The sequence below is a fragment of the Dermacentor andersoni genome, chromosome 8 (assembly GCF_023375885.2).
Source record: "Dermacentor andersoni chromosome 8, qqDerAnde1_hic_scaffold, whole genome shotgun sequence".
NCBI classification, from domain to species: domain Eukaryota; kingdom Metazoa; phylum Arthropoda; class Arachnida; order Ixodida; family Ixodidae; genus Dermacentor; species Dermacentor andersoni.
Genome location: NC_092821.1, coordinates 3,373,923 through 3,397,734, shown reverse-complemented (window position 1 = coordinate 3,397,734; position 23,812 = coordinate 3,373,923). Strand labels below are relative to the sequence as shown.

At 44.9% G+C, this 23,812-nt stretch overlaps 1 protein-coding gene across 3 annotated transcripts in view; it reads left to right on the top strand.

Moving 5' to 3' along the window:
- The window catches only part of LOC126526682 (DNA excision repair protein ERCC-6-like), a 332,661-nt gene extending 313,371 nt beyond the window's left edge, over nt 1-19,290 (top strand). For all 3 annotated transcript variants that reach the window (XM_055068344.2, XM_055068345.2, XM_050174540.3), the window contains one exon: nt 16,721-19,290. In XM_055068344.2, coding sequence (XP_054924319.2) covers nt 16,721-17,159 — 439 coding nt within the window. In that variant the 3' untranslated portion in view covers nt 17,160-19,290. The remainder of the gene's footprint in view (nt 1-16,720) is intronic.
- The last annotated feature ends 4,522 nt before the right edge of the window (nt 19,291-23,812 follow it).

Here is a 23,812-nt window from a genome sequence, read left to right as displayed (position 1 = left end):
AAAGACTGGAAACTAAGCAAAGTAACCCCCTTTTTAAATCTGGTAAGCGCTCCGACCCATCCAATTATCGCCCGATCTCACTTACACGTATTGCCTGTAAACTTTTAATACACATCATTTATTCCCAAATAGGGTCCCACCTCGACAGAAATTCTTTTTTTCGTTAGCAAACAACATGGCTTATGTCCGGGCTTATCATGCGAAACACAACTTTTTGAATTCACCACAGATCTCCGCCTAAACTTAGATTCTTCATTTCAGTCTGATATAATTTACTTAGATTTTTCAAAGGCTTTTGATCGCGTCCCTCATCACCGACTAGTGTCCGAACTTTCATGCCTTCACCTCGACCCACTAATCCTATCATGGATCATTTGCTTCCTGACAGATCGCCTCCAGTTCACCTGTGTTGGCGGTCGCTGTTCAGATACTACCAAAGTAATATCGGGTGTACCACAGGGATCCGTCCTCGGCCCACTCCTTTTACTAATATACATTAACGGCCTCCCAACTGACATATCATCCACAATACGTCTATTCGCCGATGACTGTGTTATTTACCGTCGTGTCACTACTAACACTGACCAATCCATTCTGAAGAATGACGTAAATTTTATTGACAAGTGGTGCTCACGCTGGATGATGGAACTAAATGTCTCCAAATGCAAGTTAAAGGGAAGCTGAAACGGTTTTCAATTTCCATGAATTGCTGGGATTGGGAAGAACAGACCTAATAATTTACGGTTCCGTAATTTCTTTCTTCGTTTTATTAACATAAGGGGCAGAAATCGCTTTCTAAATCGCCCCCACGGACACGCCCCTATCGCTTTCCGGAGCGCCGGGTGAGGTGGTTGCCAGAGGAGAGAACCGGCGAGAGTGACGTCACTGGCGGGGACCGAGCTGCCGGACCGGCGTGCTGGCATGTGCTGGCATGCCTCTTTCCGTCCTGCGCTTTACTGAACGACGCTATGAGAGATCTGCCCCCGCCGCTCACGTTTGTTTTCTGTTGCGATTTTCGTAAACTGTTCTTTCCTTCTGTGCTGCGTGAGTGCTTACAGCCAAGGGCGCCCAACATGCCCTCGTTCTGTGCAGCATTCGGCTGCGCGAACACAGGCGGGCGAGACGATGTGGTGTTTCACAGGTTCCCGAAGGACAAGAAGCTTGCAGCGCAGTGGGTCCGTGCGGTGAAGAGAGATAAGTTCGTGCCGATGAAATCAACTGTGCTGTCCTCTTCATCTTCTATCAATACGCAGCACATGCAGGTGCACCTAGTTTAATGAAAGCCTGATTAGGCCCACATTGATGCACTCGAGAAACGCGAATATTCGCAGCCATTAACGTCTGGTCACATAGTTTTAGCCTAGCCGGATAGCCTTATACGACAAATGCGGAAACGCGTTGTTGCTAGCGTTGCTATACTCCGTTTCATACATCAGGTGCAACGCTGTGGAGGCTTGAGATACTTCTTGCAGTGGCTGCGTTCGCACTTCGAAAAAGTTCGATGTTTCTTGACCCGATTTTTGAGAAAATTTTCCATATATAAGCTCAGTTCTGAATGAAAAAAAGAAAGAATTTACCCATAGAAACGATCCGTGTACTTATACGGCTGCTAACACGTTTTTTTAAATAAATTTTCTTTTCGGTATTTTTTAATTGCAGCCTGTCGCGACAGCTTCACGCGCATGCTCGCGCGAGCAAACGCTGCTAGCACGCTGCGATGCATAGACGGAAACGTGCGCAGTAATAAATTTTGGTGACCGGACTTCGTGCGTAGCTTCCACAGCGTTGCACCTGAGGTATGAAATCGAGTATAGGCTTGCCTAGTGACATTCGACGTACGGTTGCAGTTATTGTGTTTACCACACGGCGGTGCTAAAACTGCCTAATATCTTTATGTCAACACTAGCATGGAGCACGCATACCGATTCTTGATCGAGCCACAATCGCAAAGTCGTCGAACCATAGTATGAATATTGCACACATAATACCTCTGGCCATCTCTGGATTTGTATGATAAGCAACTTCCATGACTGTACCCCACAACACTGCATGTGCGCGCTTTGAAACGCGGCACTTATGTTCGCGATCGTGTATCAACACTCAAAAAACCACGGGACTACTTTAGACAAGCAGCGGCAAGGTGCTTGACATCGCGGAATTGCACCCGTGTTTACAATCTAATGTGAAGTTAGTGCTTCGACATTCTTCCAGCAGCAAGTTCCCAGTGACACCTTAGCGCATTTTTTCTCCCGGCATTGGAACCTGCAGCTGCATGAAAAAAAAACAACAACATACGTACCAGCTAAGATTTCCAACGCGCGAGAAGGTGCACACATCCCTCTCGCTGTTGGCACACTCAACATCGTCGTTGCCGCCATCGTTTTCCGTATTGGCTGTTGGTTCAAACATGTACGGCGAAAATACAAGCTGTCCTAGACAGCGAGAACTTTCCATAATGCTTACAAGTCAGCTATGCAGCCAGAACAGAACAGCGTGCTACGCTCTGAAACGGCGGCGCCGACCGGAGACTTCCGCGAAAGACGTCACAGCGGCCCCGACCAATCACGAGCAACAGCGGCGTTCGCGCGATACCCTGAGGCACTGGTGCGTGTTTTCTTGGAAAAACAGCCGCTTGCGTTTGTTTCCGCCCTTCTTGAACCAAATATTCGTGTTCAGGGGACTCAAAACTGTAGAATGCCGCAGAGAAATAATTTTTTTCGAAAAGTGTTTCAGCTTCCCTTTAATGCATGTATGACGTAAACGCTCTGTATCCAAATTTCTATACTCTTTGGGCTCTGTAAATTTATCTGAGGTTGACAGTTACTGCTGCCTTGGCGTTATCATCACTAACAAACTAAATTGGTCGAACCACATTCTACAAATAACAGCTGATGCCTCAAGATCCCTTAACTATATTAAAAGATCCCTATCCTTGTCTCTTCCGTCGATTCGTAAACTAGTATATGAAATTTTCATCCGTACCAAATTAGAATATGTGTCTACAATTTGGAATCCGCATCAAAAGTACTTGATTGACACCTTAGAAGCTACTCAATATCGGGCCTCCCGTTTTATCTTATCGAATTATGACAAGACTGTCAGCGTTACTAACTTGAAGATATCTATTGGTCTACCCCTTTTAGCATCAAGACGTATAATTTCGCAACTCTGCCTACCCCATAAATTGTACTATAACTTTCCTGACCTTCGTTCCTCACTTTTATTTCCACCCATGTGCTCATCACATCGTCTATTCAATTCTTTATGTATCCAACGCCTTCACGGTTCTACAAACGCTTTCAACAAATCCTTCCTTCCCGTTGCAATAGAACAATGGAACTCGCTCCCGGAATCCATTGTTGTAGAGCGAAACCCTTCCAAATTTCGAAAGTTACTAACCACCCATATTTGCAACTAATTATGTAAAAACCTCTTCTATTTAATGTCTTTTCAGTTGTTGCCTTTTTTTGCTTTGTACATGACCATTCCTTCGACGTTTGTATTAGTTTTGCCCCCCTGCCCTATGTAATACCCCACATGGGGCCCTTAAAGGAATAATAAATGATTATGATGATCACTCAAGTGGAGAGGGATTCGATGGGGCCCAGCAACTGCACTGAAAATCGATAACCGCATGAAGAGGGTGGTTTGGGCATCTGCGATTGGTCCGCTTTCCCTTACTTAGCTTGCAGTGGCTGGTCGAAAATCACAGCGGCATGCAACGGAAGCTTAAGAATGACGCTAAAACAGATTCTCAGCAAGGAAGAGTTGGCAGAACGAGGTCGTAAGCATGCCGAAAGTGCTCGAGCTTGTTACACGGCCTCGCAAAACGCTTTATTATACGCAAATAAACCCATGCTCTCCGGCAGGTGTGAGTAGCCAGTGTCTTAGCAATCGGCAGCAGCCATCTTTTATGCCTTTCGGAACGGGGCAGCCTGCGGCTATCCAGAAGAAAATTCAGTTTTGTTTGGCATATTAATGCATCTATAACGCATACACCTCACTTTGACGTGGTGAGCTTTTCGGTTTTGTGACGTCGCGTGACAGGCAGGTGAAGTGGATGCAGCTTGAAAACTTTTGACCAGTAATCCATTATGCAAAAAAGGCGAGTCGTGCAGACAGGATACAAGAGTAGAGAGGTGGACAACACAAACGCCAACTATCAACTGAAGGGAGCACTGAGGCGAAAAAAAGAAAGAAGACACAAAACTCATCTACGTGAGCTCTGGATTGGTATCACGTGTCAGTTGGGTAGATGTGCCGGTCTACGTGAGATAACTGTTAAGACACTTAATCTCTTCCTTATGTAAAGTAATCGAAGGCTGACTCACGCACGCACTTCCACCATTATAGATATGCCATGCCTCTACCATAAGACGCAAATCTTCATTCTTGTGCCTGTACAATATTGCGCATTCATCTAACTCTGGCGTGCAGTTACAATCTTGGCAATGTAGGGAAAGATTAGAAGGTGATCCACCGATTAACGACCTGTTATGTTCCGTTAGCCTCTGATTGATACACCGCCCTGTTTGCCCTATGTAGAACTGGCCACAGCTAAAAGAAATTTTATAAACCACACCCATACAGTTTTACACTCAGTAAAACTGTTGTTCTTATTGTGCTTCACTGGACAAATATCTGTTCTTTTTCTGCCTTTTATCTGCTCCTTTTCCTCTGCAAGGCAGCGCATATCCTACCTAGCTTATTGGGAGCAGTGAAAGCAACATTGACATCATATCTACTTGCAACTTTTTTAAGCCTGTGCGATACTGAATGAATGTACGGAATAGCCTCTACTCTATTTTGTTTGCTATTACTGCTTTCTGTAATCACGTTCGTCCCCCTCGAAACCGACTTCTTGAGGCGTTCAGCCACAGTGGCCACTGCTGTGCTAGGATAACCTGCTTCTAATAGGCGCCGGACATACGCATTAAAGCTGGTGCTCATTTTGTGCATGCAGGATCTGGTGAGAGAAGACTTAAGGCATGACATGGCAATTCCGTTTTTTACTACATTGGAATGCTTGGATTGAAAGTTTAACAATGGCTTCGAAGATCTTGGGGAGTACTGCCAACAAGCGTGATTCTGTTCGAAGACCAAGGAAATGTCAAGAAACTGAATTACGTGTCGCTGAGGAAATCTCTTGATAAACTTTAATCCTCCTCCATAAAGTTTAAATTGCTCACTTACTGAGGTTGCAGTGGAATGGAATTCTTCCCTATTGCAGAAAATCAGATAATCATCAGCGTAACGAAATATCTTGATAACGCAATCACCTAAGGCTTTTTCTAAGCAGCTGTCAACCTTAATCAGGTAAACATCGCTAAGAATAGGGCAACCTTTGAGCCAATACAAATGCATAATTTCTGCAGAAACACACCATCTCTCCACCCAATCAGGGTCGACTTTAAGTGCATTGAAAGAATTTTAGAAAAGCTCCTATGAAAACACCGCATCTGTCAATAAAAGCCGACTTTTGCACTTGTTCTTTAATGCACTCATTTACGGAATTTAGCAACCCGTCATGCGGCAAGGAGTAATACAGGTGTTCAATATCCATACTAAAAGCTGTACAATCACCAGGACTTTCCTCTCTCAAATACTGAGCTACTGCCTGAGAATTATGCGAGCAAAAGGGGTCTGAAAAAACCTGATGCCGGATATTGTACAGGCATAAGAATGAAGATACGTGTCTTATGGTAGAGGCATGGTATATATCTATAATGGTGGAAGTGCGTGTGTGAGTGAGACTTCGATTACTTTACATAAGGAAGAAATTAAGTGTCTTAACAGTTATCTCTCACGTAGACCAGCACGTGTACCTGATTGACACGTGGTGATACCATGCCAGAGCTTGCGCAGATGAGTTTTGTGTCTTCTTTCTTTTCTTCGCCTCAGTGCTCCCTTCAGATGATGGTCGGCGTTCGTGTTGTCCACTTCTCTACTCTTGTGTCCTGTCTGCACGCCTCACCTTTTTTGCATAATGAATCCTTGCCAACTAGCTCAGCTTTCTGTCGCTCTGACGAATAATCGAGTGCTAATGGCGAAAAGGCGTCTAATCAGAAATAACCATTTTTTTTTTCGTTCGGTCAAATCATGCATAATTAGTGTGCACATGTCATATCAAATGGGGAGCAATCGCGGTTGAGTGGGGGTGGTCCAAAAAAGTTTTTGACCAATCGGGGAGGGCTGATTGCAGAATTGGAATAGAAAAGTTTGGAATAGTTTTACGTTTTAGCACCCCAGTTCGTTGCAACCCACATACGATTGCAACGCCTTGAAACAAGATGAGGACATCACTGGTACGGGGAAGACGCAACCGCTATCTAGTACACGTCGCATGCTGGTTTTGCCACAAGTCAATGGACAAAGGGTTCGTGTCTTAACGGACACCGGAAGTAATGCTTTGATTGTTCGCCGATCACTCGTGCCAGATGAAGCCTTCACTGGCACTATGGCTACTTTGTGGTTGGCGGATGGAAGTAGCATTGTAGTCCCTGAAGCTGAGGTGCAAATTAGGTCTCCCTACTTCTCTGGCACAGCGATTGTCAAGTGTATGACATCACCGCTATACGATGTCATAGTGGGAAATGTACCTGGGTCGCGTGAGGCCAATGACCCCGACGATTCCTGGAAATTTTCTTCTCAGAACGATACCAATAAGAGGGAAGTTCACTCTGCGGACAAAGGTAAACGGCCATATTCACTTCTAGTTGGTATAAAAGGCACGAAGAACTTGCAAAGATTGCCCTCCGCTAAATTCCCTTGGCAAATGTAGAATTTCCGGGGCGAACAAGGACGGGTCGCTCGATGTATGTAGAGCCAGAGTGGGCAAGGAATTTGTTGGCAAACGATCAACAACCTTTGCGTTTGTCATCAAGAAAGGGATTTTATATCATCACTACTTTCTATTCCCTTGCAAAACTTTTCAACAAGCAGTAGTCCCAAGTCCCTGCGAGGTCAAGTGTTGCATTTGGTTCATGAGAATGTCATGTCTGGACACCAGGGTATCAAGAAGATGACAGATCGCATTCTTGAGGCTTTCTACTGGCCTGGTGTACAAGAAGTCTGCAGACATGTCAAATCCTGTGACGCCTGTCCAAGGACTTCACCGAAAAGCAAGGTGGGCAAGGTGCCTTTGGGAAGGATGCCATTGAACGTGTGGCTGTTGACATCATTGGACCTCTAACTCCCACTTCCACAAGTGGTCATCGAAATATGCTCACTCTTGTGGATTTTGTGATTTGCTACCCAGATGCTGTAACTCTGACAGCAATCGACTCAGCTACAGTTGCGGAAGGACTCGTCGAGATATTTTTTCGCATTGGCTTCCCATGCAAAGTTCTGTGCAACCAAGCTTCATGTTTTACATCGGATCTCATGAAGGAAGTCATTGAATTGTTGGCAGTCAAGCATCTTAGTTGCACTCCGTATCATCCTATATGTAACGGTATGGTCGAGAGGTTTAACCTTGAAACAGATGTTGCGAAAGCTTGTACAAGAACAGCCAAAATCTTGGAATCGCTTGTTTGCACCTCTTCTGTTTGCATATCGTGAAGCCCCGCAAGCAAGTTCCAGGTTTTTGCCTTTTGAACTCCTTTATGGCCGTCATATCTGAGGAACCCTGAGCATACTGAAGGAGCTCTGGACTCAGGAGCAAGAAAATGGAGAAACCACGACAGCATACGAATATGTCCTAGATTTAAGAGAATGTCTCGAAAAGACGTTGCAGTTGGCACAACAAGACTTGAGCTGAACACAGAAGTTGCAAAAGAAGTATTACGACTGCCGCAGCAAACAATGAGAACTCAAAGTTGGCGACCGGGCCCTGATTCTGCTTCCCACAAATAACAACAAATTACTAATGCAGTGGAAAGGGCCGTTTCTTGTCACAGGAAAGAAGAATGATTACGATTATTAGCTGGACCTGGGACATAACAAAAGGCATTTTCACATCAACATGCTAAAAAAATATGAAGAACGTTAGATGGAAGAGCTTCCTCAAACATCATCTTTTGTGGTGGTAGAGGAAGAGGAGTCCGAGAAGCCATTACCTACCTTCGAGGTCCATGAGAGCTGTGGCATTGACTCCGTCACGATCGGAGATGATATCGAGAAGATTCATAAATAGTGGTCTAGTCTCTGACGCAGAACCTATACCCAGAACCGATCACTTGTTTGCCCGAGTAGGGACAAAGAGATGGTTCTCCAAGTTTGATTTAACCAAAGAATATTGGCAGGTACCATTAGAAAAAGAGACGCAGCGGAAGACTGCTTTCTCAACTCAATCTGGGCATGATCATTTCTTCTATATGCCTTTTGGCATAAAGACCGCATCTGTGGTGTTCACTCGTCTAATGAGAAGGCTGCTTCTGGAAATCCCAAACGTGGTTCATTACATAGACAACATGCTGGTCGCTACCACAACATGGGAAGAGCACCTAGCAACATTGAAAGAATTGTTTTCCAGAGTGTGACAAGCAGGATTGAAGATCAAACCGCAGAAATGTGAAGTGGCTATGACCACAGTCGCCTTTCTGGGTCACCGATTGAGAGATGGTAACATCCGGCCAGTCAAAAGCACAATAAAGAAAATTGCTGGCGCTTCTAAGCCAGAGACAAAGAAGTAACTTCGCTCGTTGTTTGGGTTGGCTGGTTACTACCGCGACCTAATACCCCGTTATGCCGAAAGGCAAAGCCCCTTACCGTTTTAGGCTTGTAGCGCAGCTCAGGAAGAGCAAAAAAGGAAGGAGGTAGGGGTAATCAAAGCGAACGGAAAACAGAGTGAGCGCTCACTCTGTTTTCCGTTCCCTTTGATTACCCCTACCTCCTTCCTTTTTTGCTCTTCCTGAGCTGCGCTACAAGCCTAAAACAGTCATGACATACCAACTCGCCCAACTGCCACGCTTTTGACCCCTTACCGTGATGACAAAGCAATAAAATGACATAGAACAGGGAAAGAGAAAAAGCGTTTAAATCGCTCAAGAAGGCGCTATTTTCTGGACCATTTGTAAAAGCACCTGACCTTGAAAGGGAATTTGTGCTCCGCTCAGACGCCTCAGACTCCTGTATAGGTGCTATTCTCTTGCAAGACCATGATGGTTTCCTCCACCCTGTGTCGTATACCAGCCATCAACTTCAGCCTCGCGAAAAGAGGCACTCCACAATCGAGCGGGAATGTTTGGCGTTAGTTTGGGCGATTGAGAAATTTCAGGTCTTTCTCTATGGAACCTCATTCGTGGTACAAACCGTTCACCAGCCCTTACAGTATCTCTTAAAAGTGAAGCACTTAAACAGAGTGTTGTAGTGGAGCCTTGCATTACAAGAATATTCGTTTAGGGTAGAGCACATTAAAGGCTCAGAAAATGTTGGTGCGGATTATATGAGTTGGCTATGAACATGCCATCTATAATTCATATTTAAAACAGCGCCAAAAAAACACGGACAAGGGAGGACACAGGACGAGCGCTGACTGCCAACAGCACCTTTATTGGAGCCTGCGCAAGTATATACAGTTCACAACGGGCATAAAGAGAGTGAAAGAAGAAGGGGAAGGCGAGTCATCATCGGTCAACTTCTGCTGTGCATGCATCAATAACATTAAACAATATAAAAGTAACCATAACATGGTGGACACAGGCCAAACTGATTAACTTCTAAGGAAGTTTATCACAAAGTGCTATGGAAGGAGAACTAACACAGGTGGCTCCTAACTGACACATTGAAAATGCCTCAAAGATTTCTCTGGCCATCTGATTGCTATATCTTTTCAACACACGTGTGTCACCAAGGGTTGGTGAACAGCCACACTTTGCACAATGAGCAGCCAGATTACTGCCAGTCTTAATCTTGACACAGTTCGCATGCTCACGCAAACATTCATTGTTACACGATTCCGTAGCTCACTGAAGAACTGAAAATTCTTAATCTGGCTATTGAGTTTTGTTATGGTCAGCCTGTCAAGTGGGAGAAACATTCAGGCATGTGTTCCCATGACAAGATGATTTGTCTCGTCCCAGAAAAAGCTGTTAGGATAAGCCTGGACTTAACCTCTCAAGTGTGGGAAAGATTCAAGCGGGCATTCCCATGTCGACATAATTACCCTCTTCCCCGAAAAATTATCACCCCTTTATACCCTGAGAGTACACAAAGGGAAGGACCAAGAGGAGAAGACACGAAGGGGAGGAGCTCGTCGACTTCACAACCTGACAAAGGCACTGATACTTCCACAAGTTCCCCAAGTTTTCCAAGAAGAAATCGACGACCACAAGACCGCAAGGGCTTATTTAATGCCGTCGTGGCCCCCGTGTTAAGCAGAACCGCGCAAGACTCAGATAGTCACAACCATGTACCAATGAAGTGAATACATTCTTTTCTATCTTTTTTTAATCATCACGATGCCTGCCTTCGTCGTCGTTTCCTGATTATTGTGGTTAAGACCTACCTCACCTGGCCAAGATCATATCAGTATGGAATCGCCCGGAAGTGCTATAGCGACGAGTGAATAGTGTGAACCCGGAACATCAGTCGCGTACTGCCAGATGTCGTACGGAACAAGCACACCAAATTTTGATGCGGGGCAACATAAGACCTACTGCAAGACATTCAGAAATATTTTATGCTGCTCTGTAAAGCAAAAGAAATCAACTTATATTATTAGATCATGCGTCACACCAGTGTTGGTGCGTATTTGCTGCCCTCATACAAGCAACTCTAGAGAGCTGTCGCCCAGAGCAAGTTAAGCATCCGTTGTCGCATAGTGCACATTGCAATGGGCTGGGGACGAATGGAGCAAAGCATGTTATGCCTCTGTAGTACCTAGGTGCAGTCCCATGATTTCTCTTGTAACTCACACATGCGCACAAGCATTTGGCAAAGGCGGCACAGCACTTGCATGTCTTCACTGTTGAAAAAACTGAAATATGCCATCTGCAGAGGTGTCCATAGTGGGAACTGCCGTCCCTTCAGCAAATTTGGCCTGAAGTTTCGTGACTAGTAGAAAAGTATTAAAGGACTCTAGTAGAAGTAATGGTCCCCCCCTCTCTCTCTCTCTCCAAGTATGACCTCCAATTTTGCATGAGATAGCAAAGAGGCTATTTTTGTTTGGGGATGTTTTTCAGGCATATGATTGAAGGGCATGTTACGAACTGTTCTATCAAGTGATGCCCAATTGCAATTTCAAAAATGCTAGGAGCTCCTACTTTTGCACATACTGTAACAAATCATGTTCTCACTGTCACCCTTATGCTTCACCACACCACAGGCATTGTCTTGTTCCGAAGCAGCTTTCACTGCTCAACAAATCATATTGCTGATATTAGCAATTTCGCATTTTGATAACTGGACTGGCTTTAGTTTTCTGTTCCTTGAGGTTGGCTTTTTCTCACCATGGGAATGCTTGAAATTTTTTATTTTTAGTGTAATAGCAGGGCTTTGCCCATAATTACAGTACCCTACTGCCCACTACAGTAGACTTCCATAATTCGATCCCGGTTGGCGCCCATGCATTTCTATGGGATTAAACTTTTGACCTTCACTGGATAATTTAAACTTGACCAGTCAGCATGCATGCACCTGACCCCTATGGTACCCCAGTAGAACCCCAATAGCCGTGTCTGTCTTCGCAGAGTTTAGGAGATAGGCATGCGGAACACAAATGATCTCCCTTTGAAAACGCATATTTTTGGCTGGCCCTAGGAAGATTTTCAAGCAACAGCCATAGCTCACACTGTCTGATTACAGTATTTATACCCAATTATAACAGGCAGATTTTAGTTCTTTTCTTTAAAAAAAAAGTTGGGCTGAAAATTGTTAGCGCGGTGCAATCAAACACCGTATAAAAAACTGCCTTGGCGGCATTTGTATGGTTTGTGCGTAACACAAACACATTATGGCAAAGCCGACTTCAAGAAACCGTCCCATCGTTGTGCAACAGATATTAAACTCTGGGCCATTTTATTATTAATAAAAAAATCAGGTGTATGTTGCATTTCTACGTTAACAAAAAGTGTTTCATTACCGCTTGTACTGTGCTTCTGTGTCTTTCGTTTGTCCCGTCTTGGAGCTGTGCTTACTTTGTTTCTATTTTGTTTAGGAGCTTTAATGTAATTTTTACTGTAACTTTTTTACTTTTGACACATAGAAAGTGGGAGCACATTTGATTCGGGTAAGTGTAGAGTCGGGCAAATACAGCTAGATGAATCTTCAATTTGCAATGAGGTATTTTCTGCATTTTGTTTAATTCGACCCGCCGGATAATTCAATCAATTTTGTCGGTCTTGTCAGGGTGGAATTAACAGAAATCGACTGTATTTCAGAGTGTCTACGAAGTTGACATTTAAAAATTCCCCAAATGCCTTTGAAAAATTCCCTGAGTGACGCAGAACTTCATCTTATGTCAAGACGGGTTGACACCGTGTAACTCGATCCTGCCACTCTCTAGTTAGCATGTTAAAAAATGAAAAAAAACTTAATGCAGTTTGAATAGTAAGGACTAGTGTTTATTTTATTCAAAAAGAAAACAGAAGGACAGGACATTTCGGCATCAGCCAACACTGTTTTTTGAGCTCAAGCTCCTTCAAAGAAACCGTGGCACACTTCCTTTCCCGTTAATTCCTCAATGCGTAGGTCGTTTCTGTTCTCGTCCTCCTTCCGCCACATGTTCACCCCTCGGACCATTTGAAGCATCCTCTTAGTCAGATGTACAGCCAACGTCCAATTTTTCTGGCTCCCTAGGGGCCGCGAAAACGTCCGAAAAATCGGGCAGTTCGAAAAAATGAACACTTGTCTTTTACTGCCCTTAAAGGGCCCCTCACCAGGCCACATAGCAAATTTCAGTTATATGCTGGAAGTTGAATGCTCTCTAGGGGGTGGTTTGCTGCAAGAATTTTTCAAATTGGTTCATTAATAGCCGAGCTAAAGATATTTCAGTGCCGCGAACCCAAGATATTATGAGGCGAGGGCCACTGCCAAGAGACACACTCTTTCCACTTGCCCCGTCTAGCCTCTGCAAGCGCAATTCTTTCCCTGCCTTCTCCCAGACCGGAGCTCGAGGATCGCGTGACACATACACCACGGGCCCGCCTTCATTTTTTCCCTTGCTTTCTTGCTGTGCGGTGCACTTCTGCCGATGGCGTCGCGTGCAAGGTGTTGCATTTTGTTTTGTTTTGCGCAGCACATGAATTTGCGTGCTGCGCACGAGAACACCTGACTAGCGCTATAGGCCACTGCTACGGGAATACTGGGGAAAACACAAGCGGATCATAGAGCGTAATCGCACGCTCGAACATTGTAGAAAATGACATTCTTTCATTGTCTGAGCGTGCAACTGCACAACGTGGGAACATGCAGACGGAATGGAAGTAGATCTTGCAGCGGTGCGAAGTAAATGAACACACAGACATTCGGTTTGTGTTTTATTATTTCTCTAAATTTTAATTTATCTCTTGACGCAACAGATGACACAAATAACAGATGTTGCCACGAATAATTCTCGAAGTCACGTGTCACTACGAGCAACGTCACAGCTGTGTGATGTACATAGGTGTACTTGTGCGATTACGTCCGCTCTCCGACTGGGAGCATGGTGCCTGCAAGGAGAAGGGCAGATGGCATTCGGTTTGAAATTTCAGCTCTTTCAGCAGCACGTAGCAATGTAATACTTAGCAAGCGCAATTGTTAGCGATCATAGTATGCACAGCGCTTGTCAGCTCAAAATGACCAGACTTGGTGAGGGGCCCTTTAGGGGCTCAAATCGCCATAGGCACATCCAAAAAAGCTTGCTGAAGAGACCACAAATATGATCGCTTTGGCGTAAACAAGGAATGATGGAGGGGAACAAGGGGAGCAACATGGGCAAGCAACATGTGCTTCTCGAAAAAGCTCAGAAGGCCTGCCAGTACACTAATTAGGCGTATCGGTGCTCGTACTGTGACAGGAGATGGCGGGTGCATGCATGGAATACATACGGGATACATTCTTAAGGAATACATACTGTGTCCCATGACAACTGCCCCCTTACCACGCTTATGCTTCACCATGTAACATTAACAAAAAAAGTGAGGCGAAGCTGTCTTTCGGGAATCAGCATTATGCAACGCGCCATGCTTTTCGAGCTTCGAAACAAATCGCAAGGACCACAAAGGCGGAGGGGGTGCCATTGCCGACGGCGGCGAATTCTGTCAGTGAAAAACACAGCACAGAATGGCAAGAAGCTTAGTAGCGAACATCGAAGCAGCTAGGCCTAGCGTTGTCGCGGTGGTGCATACGGCTGCCAGCAGATCTGCGTGCGAGCGCCGGTTGGAGGCGACAAAGTAATCAAAACGGCGGTGATGGTAGTGGCTTTGATTAATGCTGTCTCGGACCAGCGGTCACAGCAAAAAGTGCAAGGCGTCCGAATTATCAGGCGTCCGGAAAGTCGGTCATTGACGGTACACTGGCAACTCCTCCAGTGGATGGCACGACGTCAAAGAGGACTCGTTACGATTCCTCTCTGTCACTCGAGCCAGCACTATTGCGACTTTCGTTCCCTTTCAACAAAATTACTGCTCATTTTCCCTGATAGGAGCACAAATTAATGATGCTTTAGCATTGCTTCGCCATAGTACAAATGCCATCATTGTTTTACAAACACCACATGACACACCGTGCATATGATCCCATAGTTGCCGATGATGTCAGAATCCGTGTTGCTCTCGATTACACTCATCGACTGCCTATGTAGAACCCAACATGGTGGTCGTCACAACACACACAGCTACTTAATTCATACAAGCACATTGGGTTTTATTTATTTATTTATTTATTTAAGAATACTGCAGAGTCTCTTGACTCCAAACAGGAGTAGACACAAATAGAAATACATCAGAAATCCACAACAGCAATAAAAACTAAATCCAATAAATCAAGACATGCAACAGTGCATATAACACAATGCAGTAGGTGCAATGGAAATACATCAGAAATTCAGAACAACAGCAATAAAAAAAAACAAATACAATAAATCAAGACATAAAACACTGTATATAACACAATGCAGCTGGCACAAATAGAAATACATCAGAAATCCATAACAGCAATAAAAAGCAAATACAATAAATCAAGGCATGAAACACTGCATATAACATAATGGAAGTACCCTTTACCCATGCATTTTCAAGTTTGTAAGAAACCCTTCGACACTTGTACTGTCTACAATATGTTTCGGTCATTTATTCCAGGCGCGTATGGTTTTCGGAAAAAATGAATTTTAAAAGTATCGTTTCGAGCATTGTATTCCTGTAACATTTTCCCATTATCAAAACGCGAGCTTGTGCGCAGAGTATGAGGAGTAATGAAATTGTAATTGTTGATTTGTATTATGTTGTTATACATTCAATACAAGTATTTTAATCTGCATTCGGTACGTCTAGCTTTAAGTGTATCGATACCAAGATAAGCAATCATTTCTGTCACGCTGTCAGTGCGCTTATATCGGTTGCAAATGAATCTAGCCGCGGTTATCTGAACTCTTTCTAATTTGGCAACGTTTTTTTCTGTATAAGGGTCCCATATACACGAAGCATACTCAAGACATGGCCGGACCAATGCTTTGTATGCTGCTAATTTTACGTTCATAGGGGCTTTTGAAAGCTTTCATCGAATGAACCAGAGAGATATAAAAGCTTTAGTGCAGACAGTATCAATATGAAGGTCCCAACTGAGATTTTCTGTAATAGTGATCCCGAGATACTTAACAGCAGGTGATTCCTTAAGCACAATGCCATCCACAGAATAAGAATGTTGTAAAATGGTTTTGTTCCTGCATACACGTAGGACTAAGCACTTGTCAGCATTTTAGAACATGTCCCATTTCTTGCACCTGCCTGAAACTTCTGTGAGTGTTTTATTAAGCGTAGTTTGGTCGTCTACAGATTTAACCGAGGTATAAAGAACACAGTCATCCGTGAAAAGCTTTATCTTAATAACACTGTGTATGACTTTCACAATGTCGTTAACATAAATGATGAATAAGATCGGTCCCAGAACTGACCCTTGCGGTACCCCTGATGTCACCTGTAAAGTCTCCGAGCAGTACTTGTCAACTTGGACATACTGATACCTGTTTTGTAGATAAGCCCTAATGAATTCAGTAAGCCTGTTATTCAATCCGATGGCGTAGAGTTTCTGTAATAATTTATTATGGGGCACTTTATTGTCCAGTATTGATTTGCAGAACCCTTAGCAATGTTAGATATTTAGGTACCCAAGGTATGCTTCTCATAACATATTGATTCGTACAGTCATGGCATCTGCACACTTTTTTGGCTAACCTAAAATAATTTTTGAATTTGTGGAGAAATTCTACTACCGGACGCGTGACAGGAAGGCCAGCGGCTTAATATTGTCATTACCCTGATTTAGTCAAAAAATAGCCATAATTGCCCTTTAAGCGCTACTTAGCATCCCAGTATGACAGACCGACTAGCTCGAATCCAATGCCTTAGTCAAGCTCATTTCTAGTTCAACAGGCCTCTTCTTCAATGTCAGTCCCTGTCTTTTTAATCAGTAACAAAGATGCCAGTATGGCAGACCAACTAGCCTGGATCAATGCCTTGGTCCAGTTAATTTCTTGTTCAGCAGGCCCTTTCTTCAATGTCTGTGCCTGTCTTTTTTAGTGCTTTGAGGATCCCAGTATAAAAGACCAACAAGCCCCAATTAATGCCTTGATTTTTTCCAGGCCTCGTTTTGGCCAGAAGCAAGCAACAGGTCAGGCAGCACCAGCCACATCATCTCAATCAAAGCCACCCATGAAAAAGCCAAGCTCACTTATGTTCAAGGAAGCCAACGTCTTCACTCAAGAGGAGGCATCATCAACTCCTGCATCTTCGAGCGAGCTGCTTGCTTGCATCCGAGCTAGAAAGCCTGCGGAGTCTTTTGAACCCTTTCTGGAGACAGGGGATGGTGAATTTGATGAGCTCCTCTCAGATCTGCAGACCTTTGTGGCCTTTGGTGCAAGTGTGGATGGGCAGGCAAGCACCAGTGAAGTGCTGGCTGCCTTCAAGGACAAAGTGCATGGCAGGGCACCTGTGTTTAAGGCCCTGCTCAGCAAAATCTGCGAGTTCCACAGGCAGCAAGACGGCGAGGGAGTCTGGAAGCTCCGGCCTGAGTTCCGATAGTGTCCTCACAAATGCCTTCGTTCCAATGTGTGCAGAACAGAGCAGTAACATGCATTCTGCTGTTAAGGCTGTTTATTCAAGCCAATATTGTTATGTAGAATACTAAAGTGCAGGTTAGGATTTGAGTAAATTAAACTGAATTAGTAAGCCGTACTGCTGCCTTAGCATAGTGGCAACATTTTATTGCATATTTTCTTATTTAATAAAAGACTGAAGCATGTGCCAGTCAAAACAGGGTGGATGTAGAAAAGCCTTGACACACACTTCAAGGATTTCATTCGCAAAGTGGTCAGTTGGATGCAGCAAAAAACACCAATAATTCATTTTTTGTGGGAGAAATTAAAACCAAACACCTCTGTGTGCATAATATATGGTCAAAAATCACAATTGGTCGTTGTGTGTATGCTATGTGTAGGTACTGAAGGCTGAATTTATTTTTAATTAAACATGTAGGAGGTTTTCTCTGCACAATACAAGCAACCATTTGTTGCCATAATGTCAGACGTGAATTGGACAGAAAAAATAATACCCTCGATTTTCCTTATCTTGACACGGTATAGGGATTTCTATGATACCTACGAGAATGTACTTATGTTGCTTAAAATCTTCTTGAAACAGATTTTGTGCTTACTGCTGATTCTTGCGCAAATTTCGCAGCAAGATCTGATTTGGAGTCTTGCGGTTGTTCAGTGTAACACTTGGTCTTGCTACTTGGATAATTTTTTGGGAAAAAGTACCATGTTGCATTTTACATGCTGTTGCTAAGACGTTGCTAACATAACCTTGTGTCACCACCTTCCGGGAGCTGCAGAAATCATTTGGTCAGAGGTGGTCGCTGCGTGCCGCCCCCATATTGCCCGCTTCTCTTGAACACGTAGTAACCTTAGGGGGAGTGTGCACACCCCCTTGTTTTTCTGAAGGCACCCCTTTAAGCGACTCATTGCCCATAGCTGGCTTGTGGTGGAAGTCGTAACGGTGTTTATGTAGGGGACACATTTGATGTCCTTTTTGCTTAGTTTTGTCTGTTCGTAAATACGACTTTGGTCCTTGTTTAAAGTGAAGTAATTGCTCGCCATCTCTGTTATGAGTATGACGCAGATTGTCAGACTCATGACAATCTTTGAAAATTGAGAAGCCCCCCCCCCACCCCTAGAAATTTAAACACCCACCTTAAATTCCATTCTTGGGAAAACACCTGGTCATAACTAAAACATGTTTGGAAGCTAGGAAATCTCCACTCTTTTGGCAAACTCAAGACTCATGGAAAAATCTGGAAAGAACAGGTTTTGTACATTTTCTCAATCTTTCCTAACATTGTGATGCACACAGTTGATAAAGTACAGGTCACGTGCATGTGAGCATAGCCCGTCTGCAGTGCGCATGTATCATTGTCACCATTAAACCATTGTGCTGAGTCATACCTAACTCATATTTCCAAATCGGGAGATATCCAATTGTGTATTTAAACTTGAATTGTAATGAAATATGTATAGAAAACATTTGTACACCCAAAATTCATGAGCGAATCAGCTCTCTCCAGTGTTCCAGCATGGTGTAATTGGATAACGATGCTGCGTCATAACTCATATGTGTTTGAAAGTCACAAAACCTCCACTCTTGTTCCAAACGCAAGACCTTCATGAAATATCTGAGAAAAAAAAAAGGTTTTGTACATGTTTCTCAATTTTTCCCACCATACTCAAGCCACGGCCACTGGATAAAAAGTAATGATGCGGCCTGCCGCGTCAGGTGGGCTCCAATGGAAGCGAATGTCCCAGCCGTAGTTTCATTCCCGGCCGTTTGGTAGCGCCGAACTGCGCTAGCGGTCGGAGGTGGGACGCGTCAGTTGGTGGACCAGCCTTTGTGTATATATTGTCACAACTAAAGGCTAGCAACAGAAGAAAACGAATTGTAGGACACGAGCAGTGACCACTGTCCTTTTCAAAGAAGACGAAGTTGGCTCGTCATCTCTTGCGGTCTCTGAACACAGAGCTGGTTTTTGTTTCTGTCATCCTGGTCCTGCGTCCTGCTTTTTTACGTCCTGACTATATATATATATATAGCCAGTTTCCTTCATTCTGTGTTTGGTTTTTGTTATGGCAATAAAGTCATTGCCGGTGCTGCCTCGTGATACGACCCGTGCTACATAACACTGGCAACATGTGTGGTTCCCGTCCAGCGCCAAGCCAAAGTGAGTCACTTGACTGAAACCACCATCATGGGAGGCTAGGTTTGGTGCATACTCGTTACAATGACGACCGCCACAACAGAAGGGCTTCAGTCTGTCAACATCGCCTACCCCAAAGAGTGGTAGGACTATGCGCAAGGGTTTGAGTTCTTTCTGGAGGTGCGGGACATTACGGAAGCTGGCAAGAAGAGGTCAACATTCCTCAGCCGCTGTGGTCCCGCCACGTTTCAGTTGGTGAAGGCACTCGTGGCACCAGCCCTGCTGAAAAATACCCCATTCGAAACAACCCTCGCCACACTGCGAGATCACCTTTCGCCGAAACGAATGGAGCTTGCCAAGCGATACGAATTCCACCACAGCGACCAAGCACCAAGTGAGTCTGCTGCCACCTACCTCGCTGCCCTTCGAACCATGCCACAGCACTGCAACTTCAACGCCGTCGACACTGCGCTATGGATCATTTCGTGTTCGGACTGCAGAAGGACATGGCGATGCGGCGACTACTGGCAAAAAAAGAGGTATGCCTCACCAGTGCTATCGAGGAAGCAGTCGCCGCTGAGACCATTGCCCGGGAAGCCAGCTTACCCTCTCCCGAAAGCACAAACACGGTGCCATTCGAGCCATTGCTCCTAGGGACGACGACAGTTGATGACGGGCTAAAGACATTCTTCGGTTACGTGTGGGCCCCGGTCAGCGAAGGGACACCAAGAGACTGGTGAGCGGCTTCTGCACCAGCTGTGGGGGCCCACACGAATGCCTCTTGGGTTGGTTCCGTGACTAGCAGTGCCGGGCATGTGGAAAAACTGGGCACATTGCTAAGGTCTAGCGGTCCTAGAGGAAGCCTGACCCAGGTCGAAATTCCGAAGGCCGGGCGCACCGTTTCAAGACAACTCCTCGCACAAACATCTCGTACTGTGAGTCCCAGGGTGTCTACCAACCGGGAAAACCGGGAATTCTCAGGGAATTTGAAGTCTGGAAAAACTCAGGGAAAACTCAGGGAATTTGTGCTTCTATCAGGGAAAATTAGCTGTAACTTTATAGAAAGGGAACGAAAGTCGTGTTAATGCTGGCTCCAGTAACAGAGGAATCGCAACGAATCGTCATTGACGCCGTGTCATCGGCACGATGTAGTGCCAGAGTAGTTAACGACCGATTTTCTAACGCCCGACTTTTCGGACATGCCCGATAATTTGCACGGTTTTGCGGCACCACCACGTACTCCATATAGTCAATGTACATTGCCCTGACTGCAGGTCTGAAATGGCATTAAAGCCGCCACCGCCGCTATTTTGATTATCTCGCCGCCTCGAACCGGCACTCTCGCAGGCAGATCCGCTGGCAGCCGTAACCACCACCGCGGCAACGTTAGGCCTAGCTGCTTCTATGTTCGCTATTGAGCTTCTTACCGTACGGTGCCGTGTTTTTCATTGAAAGAATTCGCCGCTATCACCAATGGCACCGACTCCGCCTTTGTAATCCTCGCGATTGGCTTTGAAGCTCGCAGAGCACAGCGCGTTGCGTAATGCCAGTCTCCGAAAGTTAGCTTCGCCTCAGTACACTAGTGTTAGGCGGTGAAGCATAACAAGCGTGGGAAGGGGGCAATTGTCACGGGACACTGTATGTATTCCTTAATTACACATGCGTGCACACCGTCTCCTGTCACAGTAAAAGCCCTGATATGCCTAACAAGCGCACTGGCAGGCCTTCAGAGCTTTTTCAGACGTGCCTGTGGTAATTTTAGCCCTTAAAGGCAGTTAAAGACATGCATTAAGAGGAAGCTTTAGCTCGGGTGCTCCTATCTAAATACATGTAAAAGGAGAATTCGTTTTTCTCGGCAACCACTGCACCAAATTTGACGGGGTTTGCTGCATTTAAAGGAAACACTTAAAATCTAGTGACTGTTGGTTTCGAATTTTCGATTTAGGTTGTCATTTTTTTATAAAAAATTGGGAAAAATCTCAAATTTTCAGAAAACGAAACTATCAAGTTTACAACTCCATAACCCAGCAAGGAAAAATGATATGGCAATTCTGTAAATTGTAGCTGATAGCACATCTAAAGCGGACAAAATTGATATGTTACACATGAACCTCAAAAAATGTGTCAATGTGTTATTACAACTGTTGCAAAACCTTCGTAAATAACGTAACAAATTCACGTAAGATGTAAAATAACATATAAAATTTGTCCGCTTTGAATGGTCTAATGGATGCCGTTTACAGAATCGCGATATCTGTTTTCGATGCAGAGCTATTAGTTTGTAAACTTCGTGCTTCTATTATTTTCAAGCTCGTGAATCTTTGAAAATCTTTTTAACAAAATTCAAGCCCTAAATCAAAATTCCGCTTCCAACAGTCACTAGAATTTAACTTTCTCTCTCAAATGCAACAAACTTCATTAAAATCGGTCCAGGGGTTATCTCAGAAAAACGTTTTTGCGTTTTACATGTATTTGAATAGGCCACGTCGGAGTTGGGCCCGAGCTAAAGCTTCCTCTTAATTTTTTTTTTTCACACTGCCCGTTTTTTTTTCAATTATTTTGCGGCCCCTCGGAAGTCCGAAAAATCAAATGTTGACTGTACAACTGAACAAGAGGATGCTTCAGATGATCCATGTGGTGAGAGCATGGTAGAAGGAGGATGAGAACAGAAAGGACCGACGCACTGAGGAATTAACGGGAAAGGAAGGGTGCGGCCGCCTTTTTGAAGGAGCTTGAGCTAAAAAAACTAAGTGTTGGCTGACGCTGAGACACAGGTGTCCCTCATCCAAACCAAAATAAATTGTTTAAGCAGTGAAACCCAACACTGAGGTGCTGTGTACGGGCTGAGAGTATGTCAGGACAGTTGAGGTTGACTTCCCAGCTGCTGAGAGAGAACCTTAGTTGTGACAAAGTTCAGGACCTCATACAGATGAGCTTGCTATCAGTTGATAGAAATAGCTGATATTAAAAAATATTTACTTATGTATGCATCTCCTTTTCATTCGTATTTGAAAATGTTCGGCCACCTGCGTAGAAACCTACGTTAGTGCCAGGGGCCTCACCTGCTTGACGGTGAAGTCCGAGCTCCTAAGGGTGTGGCGAGGCAAACAAAATCGAACGGTCCCTACAATCGATGAGCTCAGCCTCAACGTATACCTCGCGGGACAACGCATTCCGGAGAAGACCACCATTCGGATCCTGGGGATGTGGCTTCAGTCCAATCAACGGTGCAACCATACTCTGACACTGCTGAAGACTGCCACCATGCAGGTAGCCCGTATGATCAACAGAGTATCTAGCAAGAGACACGGTATGAAGGAGAGCGACACACTTAGGCTTGTCACGAGCCTCGTGGTTAGCAGAGTGGTGTATAGCCTTCCCTACCACAAATGCATCAAGCAAGAAGAACAAGCGGACGCCATACTGCGAAAGGCGTACAAAACTGCGCTTCACCTGCCGCAGTGCACATCGCCCGAGAAACTGCTGGCCCTGGGACTGCACAATACCTTCAGTGAACTAAGAGAAGCACTACTATGCTCTCAAGCACGTAGGTTGATGCAGACCCCCACGGGAAGGGTGCTCCTGCGAAGATACGGCGGCGGCAACATGATCCAAGAGATCGAGCGTACCGAGGCCATTCCGGACAAGTATCGCAGTACACTGCGAGTCGCACCGATACCCAAGAATATGGACCGGAACCTGCACAAGGCGCGTAGAGAAGCAAGAGCGGAGTACGTGCAGAGAACCTTGGCGAACAAGGACAACACAAGGTATACGGATGCGGCAACGTTCGTCAAAGACTGAAGACAACAGCAGAGCAGTGGCGTCGGTGGTTAATTCGGACCTCAAGGAGATCACCAGCGCATGCCTACAGGACTGCACGGTAGTCGAGGCCGAAGAGGCAGCTGTGGCTCCGGCAGCACTGGAGGGCTATCGATCTGGCAGGTCCCTAACAATAATAACAGACTCTCAAGCAGCATGCCGTAATTATACAAACGGCAGAATTGTGCGCAGAGCACACCACATACTCTGCTCATGCGACCCGGGAAACAAAGTTCAGCATACCATAATCTGGGTACCAGGGCACACTGGCATAACAGGGAACCAAGAGGCGGATAGGATAGCTTGAGGGCATACCAACCGGGCGTCCGACACATCCAGCCTTGAGGAACCCGAGTCAGTACCCATGGGCTACTCAGATATCCTAAATTATTATAAAGGGGTCAGACTGAAGTTCCCACCCCCGGATAAAGATCTAAGCAGAGAGGATGCTGTTGCATGGCGACAACTGCAGACGGGTACTTTCCCGAATCTAAACATTCTCAATAAAATTTTCCCTACACAATATGAGGCTAAGGGCCCATGGTGCGGAGAGAAACCAGATCTATACCACATATCATGGGCCTGTCCAAATATAGAGTCCCCAACTATCTATAAAATTAAAAACCCGAGTGCGGAACAGTGGGAGAGTATGCTTTCCAGCGTA